The sequence below is a fragment of the Eschscholzia californica genome, unplaced genomic scaffold (genome assembly GCF_041429995.1).
Source record: "Eschscholzia californica isolate CP2 unplaced genomic scaffold, dmEscCali1.0.p SCAF_1, whole genome shotgun sequence".
Taxonomy (NCBI): domain Eukaryota; kingdom Viridiplantae; phylum Streptophyta; class Magnoliopsida; order Ranunculales; family Papaveraceae; genus Eschscholzia; species Eschscholzia californica.
In genome coordinates, this window is record NW_028238198.1 from 467,339 (window position 1) to 477,486 (window position 10,148).

Here is a 10,148-nt window from a genome sequence, read left to right on the forward strand (position 1 = left end):
ATGGCGCCTCCGGGCGAAGGTATTTTAGGTCACGAAAAGACAACAATATTTTAAGCTACCGCGATGAATTCGTAATTGAGTAAAACTTGTTATGATATGTTTTTACATAGCTGTTGTCGTTGTCTTTATTTCGTCTTATATGCATCAAGCGTGCCTCGAGGCACCGCCTCACCTTGTGAGGTGTAAAAATGTAAAAGGGTAGTTGCAAGTTTTAGGAATAAGCTTATTGCATTTTAAGAATTTAGTACTAGATAATAAATGTCGGAAACATCGAATTTAATACTAGATAAGAAATGTATCTTATTCGAAGCTTATATTATTCGAAACTTTTCTTATTTAGAAGATGTATCCAATATATAACTTATTGCATTTTAAGTATGTTAAGAATTGAAGGCGGTGCAATCTCTCCTTATCTGTCCTTGGTTTCCTGTCTTGACGCCAACTCTACCTAAGTTTACCATTGCTGTGGCAAAGGCTTCATTAAACTTCAATGAGTTTGTAGCGAAATCATTCACGGTAGGTTTAGAAGCCGGGTCTGTGAAGAGAACCTGGTCGGAAGTAAAAAGTCCTTTACCTACTAACAGATTTTGATAATATGCATTGTCGAATTGCCGTGGAGTTACAGGATCCATATCAATGGCAATCACTGGATCGACATTCCTTGGGCATAACACCATTAATAGGCTTGCGTAAGTTGGGTCTAGAGAAGGATCAATTGGAGAAGATGGAGTGAAAGAGTAGAGGCGATCTGCAAATCGGTCGCAGTGAGAGAATCCGAGTGTGTGGGCGCCCGAAAGGGCAATCATATCAGTTTGACTGATCTTGTTTTTGCTGAAAATTGAGTTGAGTTGGTCTAGATTATGATGTGCTTCTGGCAGATTTCCAGCAACTCTTGATGCTTGAGAAAGCATTCCATCCCGCCGACCAAGCTCAACGCTGTACATTGGCCCTCCTGACTGTTTGAAAAACAGAAAAATAAGTTTCTTCAAGTGAGGTAAATCGAGTTCAGCCATTACAGAGAGAAAACAAAGATTACCAGAGCAACAACATCGCGAGTAGCAAGGGCTAAAATATCAGCACAGGAAACTACGCCAGGACACGACGCTTCTACTGCTTGCTTAGCTTTAATCACAGTGTCAAATCCATCTCCGGCAAGAGACTTATTATCGGGTGCATCCTTTTCTGCATCTCCATTTGGTGAAGCGATCATAACGGAGGCATCACAACCCTAATAGGTAAGAACATCAAAACCCATCCGTCGATAACTATGTAGATAGTAAAAGAAAGGTAAGAGAGAAGCAAGTTTACCTCGACGAAACAATCGTGGAAGAAGAGACGTAGAGTCGCAGGGGTTGTAGTGAATGTCTGATTAATCTTCGTCATAACTGTCTGTCTTACAATTGATTCAACAGACGGACAACTCGAACCATAGAAATTCTCCACTAATTGTCCATCTACTCCTTTCCAAATAATAACAAACACCATTAGCAAACAAAACCAATGTTTCCTTGTTAACAACTCCATCTTCATCACTTGCTAGATGTTGATGCTAGAGAAGATCTAACTTAGGGTTTTTATACCCATTTAGAGTACCCTTTCGATCTCAAATACCAATTCTTTGATAGCTACTAATGAAGACTCGTGAATGGATATTAATAATTTTGTTTTGTGTTTTACATTCAAATCTAAGCAACCCCATTTTTTCTATCAATATTCTAATGTCCACTTGGTCCAAACCATGTATTTAAACATTATTATCCTCTCTTTCTATTTTGTTTTTGTGGTTAATTGTTATTTCATAAACCTAATAAAAGTAAAATGTAACTAATAAATTCTTTCCATATAATTTATATTGAGTAAAACTAATTAGCCATCACACTAAAGACCGAGTAGTAAAAGAGAATGGTTCAAGATATTACCACATCATTCCACATATGAACTCAGTACTTGATCAGCGATATATAATATGTGTTACGGTGTTGCTAGACGACTAAACTAGAGTAGTTTGATAGCTTCTTCTTGGAAAAGTACACTATATAATGGTTATTTTTATAATTTTCAAAATGTCTTTTGAAGTACAACTCAGTCAATACATAACTACAAATTGGAGTTGTATACATATATGACAATATAATAATTAAGAAGACGAGTGGTAATTCAAGCGGTATAAGAAGGAAAGTCTCCTATCAAGTATCAATCTTGCCAAGCAAGTGAGGAAATGAAAATTGAGAGCATTAACAAACAAATCTCAAGTTGCCATACTAGAAGTCTATAGTTGTATTAGTCAAACAAGATGCCCCAAATTAGGAAAACATAATTAAACTCTAATGTTTGATTTTATGTTGGAGAAAATTTGTTCCCAAGTATTGAAGGATGAGAAATCTTTTCTTTGAAACAAAATGTTCACATAGAAGAAACTAGATTATCAGATTTTAGATTTGGCTGTAAAATGTAGACTTCTCGAAGTAAGCACAACTTGTGCATAGTAGTTACCACTTACCAACGCTTCGTCTCTGTCTCATATGTGATAGCCCTAAGTTGTTTTTTTGGAGTGTCAGAAATCAGAACTACAGGTTTTTTGTTCAAGTTTTTTCGCTATTTAATATTTGACGCAACTGTAGTCTCTAATTGTCAAAATACTGAACTGAATTTCTTAAACAGATGTAAATTGGATGATCGATCTTATCTGAGTGACGGAAATCTGTATCTCTTGAGACTTTTAAGTGATCCACAAAATTTAGGGTGGTTGAGCTTACCTCTCGTCACTAATTGGTAATGAGTTTACCCCGTGAACGCACTAGTTATTATCCTTTAGATTTACTATTTTTGACAAAAAAAAACGTACGTGAAATAATTGTAACTACCAAGAGCAATTATTTTTCAATATGAAGAATTGTGATTCTACCATACTTTATTGCTTGATTTAATTTGAAATGTGATTAATAAAAATTGATTTCGTTTGTATATTATTTAATTTATGATTTTATTATCATATGTCAAATATATCTTTATTTAATTCAAGGGGGTAAACTCAATTAACGATTACTAAAGGAAGTAAACCCAATTACTAATTATTGTTGAGGAGGTAAGCTAAAAAAAACCATAATCTATGAGCCATGTTTCAAAGATGTCAAGAATGTGCGGTTCTGTGACGCAGAAATAATACAGAAAACATAACACAAGCAGAAAACATGACACATCCATGCCAGAACGTGAGAAACCTGGAATCTGAAGGGCACGCATGGGAATACCAAAATAGTCAGTGAGATCGTTAAGTGGTTTCTCCAACATAGAACCATAAAAAGTTCAATAATCAGATCCCAGTACTGCCCCTGACATTTGGGGGGTCCTAAAGGGAATGTATAGACGGGGCCCTTCGAGAGTCAGAATCTTAGACTTTTGGTTCTATAATCAAACTACTTTACCAACTCTACTACCCAATTGAATCATGATACAAATATGCATAAAAAATACATATAATAATCTGATTTGTATGTAAATGATGTATAAATTGGGGGCCTCTCCTAACTTGACTAGAGTGGTAGGAAGTTTAGTCTTCCACACTCTAGGTCCAGGGTTCGAGGCACGCTGAACAATACAAAAAAAAAATGGAGCCTCTTAAATTTGGGGGCCTTAAGTGGCTGCCTGGGTCACCTAGGCCCAAGGTCGGCCCTGTGAGATCCTCGAGATGACAAAGATGGCAACATAGTATAGTGTCAACTTTACTCAACTGAGCTTACCTTCCCCAATATCATAAAACAGGAAGTGGACGTCTAATCAGCATCGCCTGTCAGCTATGATATGCATAAATGGTTAATAAAGTGGTCCTAATAATGTCTTCTGACAGGTCGAGATTAAGCCGCTCTTCGTTTAAGAAGCCAAGTAGATAATATGGTCTTAGAGAAATTTATTTTCACATGTGGGCAAAAGTGTGCCCTTGTTAACGGACAACAAGATGCAACTTATAACTCAATAATGAAGTAGAGTTGCCGCACCACTATGCGAGTCTAGGTTCTTAGCACTAGATAAATGAAATACCATGTTAACCATCACGAAAATACGTAACTTAAATGCTCGGGCTTCTCCAAATTACTTGACCTGCAAAGTTCTTATAATTTGAGTAATTTATGTAGTCACTCTCTTTGACAAATGTCTGAACTATTTATGTGATATTTAAGCAATGGGCTGAGAGAAATACTTTTGATGGCGCAAAAGTACAACCCCATGGAAAGAAGCAACTGTCTATGTACAAAACTCACCAAGTAACTACATGAATAGATCAACCACAAATTATAGAAAGTAGTCAGATTACCATGTAAGGCGTGCACGCCCTGGACCAATTACAATGAGCACTTCAAGTTTCTATAACAAATACGTCAGATATCCCTAAGCTACTAAGTTGCTTTGGAATGAAGAGAAAGCATAGAGACGCACCTGGTAACTCGTTAGCATTACTAATTCTCATTCCTGAAACATTATTGAGTACAGAAGTCGATAATTTACTTGGCCGAACTTTGTGCATTCAGATATTGTTACAGTTTAGTTTGAGGCCCAAACACAGTCCGGAGTCAGGTAGGTACTGAAGCCCAAGCAGAATTTGTCTTTAGTGCTCAAACTGGGTTACGTCGTTCTTGATTAGGTTTAACTCATCCAGAGAAAACCCCAAGATTTGTTGGCCCATGCCTCTTTGTTTAAAGTCTATCACTGTCTTCTACAACCTCTAAGTAGATCTCGAGATCGTGGTAGAAGCTGCAGTTCCATCCTTCTAAACGAAGTTCTGAAAGACCATTAACGACTATTGAACACTGTCTTCGTCAATTGTCGCACAATGACAAAGGCGAAACCTAAGATGTTAATGATAGAAGAAACAATTATTTATAAGAAATATGCGCAAAGAAGAAAGTAAGCAGGGAAACCTGGTGACAAGCTAAGCAACAGATCTACCTCATATTGGGTAAAAGAGTCGAATGCCACCTTGTAGATCTGCTCCACTCACGAGACCTTCTAAACAGAAAGAAATGTGGAAATTTTCTGCAATACACTCTTTAAAGCTTCATAATATGCTTCAGTACTCAGTGCACCCTGTATTAAGAGAATACATAAACTGCCAAGAGGGTAATGATAGTTAATAGACTCCCAAACCACGAGTGTACTGAACTAGACGCCAATCAGGAAACCAGAAATCACATAAACTGAAACAACCAAAGCACTCCAGCATAACATAAAAAGATATGTTAAAAGATCGCTTAACCACTTCCAACAAAATAACATGTATATTGCTAAGCATATGTCATCTCACGTATGAACAACCACACTTGCGAATATGCCTTCTCATGTACAATTACTGAAGGGCCTTTGGTTGCAGAATTCCTTAAAGCACAGAAGAAAGAAAACCCTGTTAATCTGTATAATAAACGGTATCATAGCAGAATGTGAAGCCAGTGATGGAAACATGCGCAGGAGTTCCAGCAAAATATGTTTAACACTTCCAAGAAATATAGTTGGAAAAATCCTGTATTCTGTAAGCAACTGGAACTTACCACTACCTTCTGTGAGGTGTCTGATGGCTGAAAAATATTATGTTGTTTAAATAAGCTTTAATATCATCGAACGCAGTTGAGGAAAAAGGGTTAGTCATACCTTAAAGAATTTCCCAGCGGTTCCCTTTAATGGATCTCTTAACGACCACATAAGATAATTCTACTATCTCATTTAGAAACTAATAATCAGACTAAGCTAGAATTCATGTACCATGCAAAACAAATGCTATGATATATGACCAGACTGCATAGCAATAGGAATGTAAACAGAAGTACTTGACATTGTTTTATACAAAATCAGGCGATATAGTTGTACCTCATCAAGCTAGGTTGTAACTGTCCCAAAAATCTAAAAAGCATTCACCAGATGAAAACCATCTATGTTCAAACAGCTTTCCCGAAATTGGCCTAATTACATGTTCGATAACAAAAAAGACATAACATGATTCGAACAAATTAGACCTGGTGGTGAACAGGAATTTGATACAATCACAGTGTATCGCGTGTATATAGCATATCTACCTGATCTACACTCCCACTGTGTGAACGTATGTGGTTTCAAAGAGATAGGTATAAAACTTTAGTAGTGGCTACGAAGAAAGATAGCTGCGCCGGCAAAACAATGGAACCATTTACCAGCAGAACGAAAATAAACTGCAACTGTGAAGTTGACCATCTACTTATTATGGAAGAGATGTGGGAAGTCTATATCCTCAAACTCCGCTTGCTTTCTTATTTCATCCATAGAAGGTTACCATCTCTAAGATTTCTAAGTGATGCACATGATTCGTGAGCCATGTTTCAAAGATCTTAAGAATGTGGGATTTTGTGATTCCGAAGCAATACAGCAAAAGTAACAACATAAGACATAAAGAAATTAATGCTTAGTCTACTGGGATTTTTCAGGTGTACTTGCACTTAACAATACCAATATAGTCAGTGACATCATTAAATGGTTCTCCGACCTAGAACCCAAGAAATATTTAATCAGATCCCCCTGATGGCAAAGATGGAAGAATGGGAGCTAAAGAGAATGACCTTAATACAGAGTCAATCATAAAACATGAAATGGACGTATAAATGTCTAATCAGCATCGCCAGTCAACTATGATATGCATAAGAAGTACAAAACAACAAGTTAATTAACTGGTCCTAATCACGTCTTTTGACAGGTTGAGATTAAAAATTTGCAAAGTCGCTCTTTCAAGAGACCAAGTTAACTAAATTTAATTTCACATTTGCGCACAAGCATGCCCCTCGTCAACAGACAACAAGATGCAGCTTATTTTGTGTAGTAAGCCATTCATGCCACTTGTGACTCAACAATGAAGAGTTACCGCATCACTATTCCTGTCTAGGTTCTTCATACTAGATAAACATAAGAATTTGAGTGAATTACGTAGCCACTATCTTTGACAAATATCTGAACTATTTATGTGATACTTAAGCAAAGGGCAAAGAGAGAAATACCTTGGGTGACGCAAAAGTACAACCCTATACAAAACCCACCAAGAAACTACATGGATAGATCAACCACAAATTATAGAAAGTAGTCAGATTACCAAGTAAGTTATGCACGCCCCAAACCAACAATGAGCACTTGAAAGTGCCCCATGCCCCAGTATTTTCCTTTGGCGTACAAAACTACAAACTATTTTCCCCATGCCATCCTTAACTTTGTTGGCCTTGACTTCCATAAGAAATACTTCATGATATTGAACCCGTCATCACGGGAGACTTCTGTAAAAATGCAGACTGTAGGTTCCTTCCGGATGGTGTTTCGTAAAGTATTAAGCCAGTATTTAAGAGGTCCAGTAACAATCTGAATTTTCTGCTTTCCGTCAGTTGCATATAAGAAACTTAAGCCAATCCTGAACAATCCATGAAGACAATTGCCTGGATTCATGTTCATACACATACAACCATTTCACTAGGAATTTGAGTAATTACGTAAATTCTACAACTGATACACTCGAAAACCACAACAGCCTCATGTAGATATTTTGTTTCTAGGTCACAAATCCAACAAGAATGAAGAATCTGTGTTGTAAATAAAAAAGGTCTTAATAATCTTGAACACTAAACTTCGTAAATCATATTAGAGAACAAAATGCTCGCCACTACCAATTGGAAGACTTTGGCTTCTAAAGCAGGAGCTAGAGCGCTTCACAGCAAATGTATACGTCCCTGAACTCTCATTGAAGCTAACTCAATACAGAAGATACCTACTTTGTAGTTTCTACAATTATTATGACATAGACATATACATGTATATGTACATATATCTTGTATGCATATATTTCTCAAATCAATACATGTATATGCTCCCCACTATATATTTGTATTTCTTACCTCACACAAAGCACCAACGGTAAACGCTACACTCTCAGCGAAGTGAGGAAGAGACCTTTCAGCAATAGTTCTTGGAATCTTGGACTAATTGTGATCACAGTAATACACATATCCTGACAAATACTTAAAATCTCAACTTTTAAGATACTTTTACTGAAAATGAGCAATGTAAAAGTATAGAGTGATACCAAACCTTAACAACATCAACAACAATCTTTTGACAGAGAATTTTCATACCATTTAATTTTGGTAGGTCCTGTTGGTACGTAAGAAAATCAAGTGAAAAATATAAGTAAAGCATATTCAACTTTTAAGTGGCACCTTGTTTTCCAGCTATGTATCTCCTTGAAGTTTCTATAACAGGAACCTTATATATCCTGTGTGGTACGTAAGAAATTCTGAGAATGTGTACTTTTGTGATTGAGAAGTCATACAACAGACATAACTACATAAACCATAAAGAAACTAATGCTTAGTCTATTATGATTTTCAGGTGTACTAGCATATATCAATACCAGAACGTAAGAAACCTGGAATCTGAAGGAAGTGAAAGTACCAAAATAGTCGGTGACAACATTAAATGGTTCCTCCAACCTAGACCCAACAAAAATTTAGCCTTAATCCTTAACACAGAGAACTTTGTAACCTTCCCAAATATCACAAAACATGAAACGGGCGTCTACATACTAATCATCATTGTGTGTCAGCTATGATATGCAGAAAAAGTACCAATAACAAGTTAATTAAGTGATTCGAATCACGTCTTCTGACAGGTTGAGACTACAAGTTTGTGAAGCCACTCTTCCTTCAAGAAGTCAAGTAGATAATATAGTCTTAACTGAATTTAATTTCACATAATGAAGTAGTTATTTCAGAGTCGCCACACCACTATTCATGTCTAGGTTCTTCGTACTAGGTAAATGTAAGAACATCTCATTCATCGTCAAAATACATATCTTAAATGCTCAGGCGTCACCACATTTTGTGACCCACGAAGTTCTAATTTGAGTGAGTTATGTGCAGTCAGGGTTGATTAGAAGATTTAGTGGGAAATTTTTGGGCGTATATTTCAATCATTGTTGTACAAGGTGGTATGAGAGGATAACCAAGGGTTAAGAGGTTTTGGTGGTAAGTTTTAGGTAGGTCGACATATTGATGATGTTGAAGTATCGAAGACTGAACAGTATGAGGAGGTTAAGTGTGATTGGTATTTACCAGTACACAAGTTTACAACGATCGACAGCAACGAATTGTTAAGGAACTTTACAAGATACATGTATATATAAATATGTATCACACAGGTTGTACAGGGATGTATGGTTGTGCGCAGGATGAGTTAACCGAGTTCTGGTGGTTCGGCTTGGACCCAGAGTCTGTTAGTTGATTTTAGTTTCTTTTTAGCTTCCATTGGGTTTGTTATGCGAATGTATGGTTTGCATGACAGGTTTACAGGTGCGACCGGTCCGATTTACAGAGGAGACACTGCCGGATTTTAGTCTCGTCTGTGAATTGTCGGGGCGTGCTCGTGCCTATTTATGGGGCACGGGGCGTCACAAGAGTTATGTAGTCACTATCTTTGACAAATATCTGAACTATTTACGTGATATTTAAGCAAAGGCGAAGAGAGAAATACCTCTCCTGACGCAAAAGTAGATCCCCAAAGAAAGAAGCAACTTCCGACGTACAAAAATCCACCAAGAAACTACATGAATATATCAACCACATATTACCGAAAGTAGTCAAATTACCATGTAAGGCGTGCACGCCCTAGACCAATTACAATGAGCACTTGAAGGTGTCCCGTGTCTCACCTTTTTCCTTTGGGGTACAAACTATTTCCCATTTCACGCTGTGCCTTCCTCTTCTTTGTTGGCGTTAACTTCCGTAAGAAATCCTTCATGATATTGAACCAGTTATCACGGGAGATTTCTCAACAACTGTGGAGTGTAGGTTCCTGGCAGATGGTGTTTCATAAAGTATTTCGTAGTTTCTATAATTATTATGACATAGACTCATGATACATATATCTATATGTCTTCCTCTAAAAAGGAAAATGACAAATATTTGTATGCGTGTATTCTCAAATCAATACATGTATACGCTCACCACTATATACGTGTATTTCTTACCGCTGACAAAGCACCAATTGTACAGTATACATTCTCAGCAGAGTGACGAAGAGACCTTTCAGTAAAAGTTCTTCTCGGTTGTATAAGTTGGAATTTGGAGTAATTGTGATCACAGTAATACACGTAA

The 10,148-nt window shown here is 37.0% G+C and overlaps 1 protein-coding gene and 2 long non-coding RNA genes across 3 annotated transcripts; all 3 read right to left on the reverse strand.

The window, feature by feature from the left end:
• Positions 1 to 209: 209 nt before the first annotated feature.
• LOC147562851 (peroxidase 55-like) lies at positions 210 to 1,864 on the reverse strand. The gene is made up of 3 exons (XM_086673568.1): positions 1,309 to 1,864; positions 1,037 to 1,228; positions 210 to 956 (listed from the first exon to the last, which is right to left on the reverse strand). Exons 1-3 carry the CDS (start codon positions 1,528 to 1,530, stop codon positions 381 to 383), a joined length of 990 nt encoding a protein of 329 aa, XP_086529694.1. The 5' UTR covers positions 1,531 to 1,864; the 3' UTR covers positions 210 to 380.
• Positions 1,865 to 4,265: 2,401 nt separating this feature from the next.
• LOC147562852 (uncharacterized) lies at positions 4,266 to 7,893 on the reverse strand. Its single transcript, XR_015239787.1, has 2 exons — positions 4,945 to 7,893; positions 4,266 to 4,844 (listed from the first exon to the last, which is right to left on the reverse strand). It is a non-coding gene; the product is annotated as an uncharacterized LOC147562852 (long non-coding RNA).
• A 310-nt stretch (positions 7,894 to 8,203) lies between these two features.
• Positions 8,204 to 9,808, reverse strand: LOC147562853 (uncharacterized). The gene is made up of 3 exons (XR_015239789.1): positions 9,704 to 9,808; positions 9,526 to 9,594; positions 8,204 to 8,269 (listed from the first exon to the last, which is right to left on the reverse strand). It is a non-coding gene; the product is annotated as an uncharacterized LOC147562853 (long non-coding RNA).
• Positions 9,809 to 10,148: the final 340 nt, after the last annotated feature.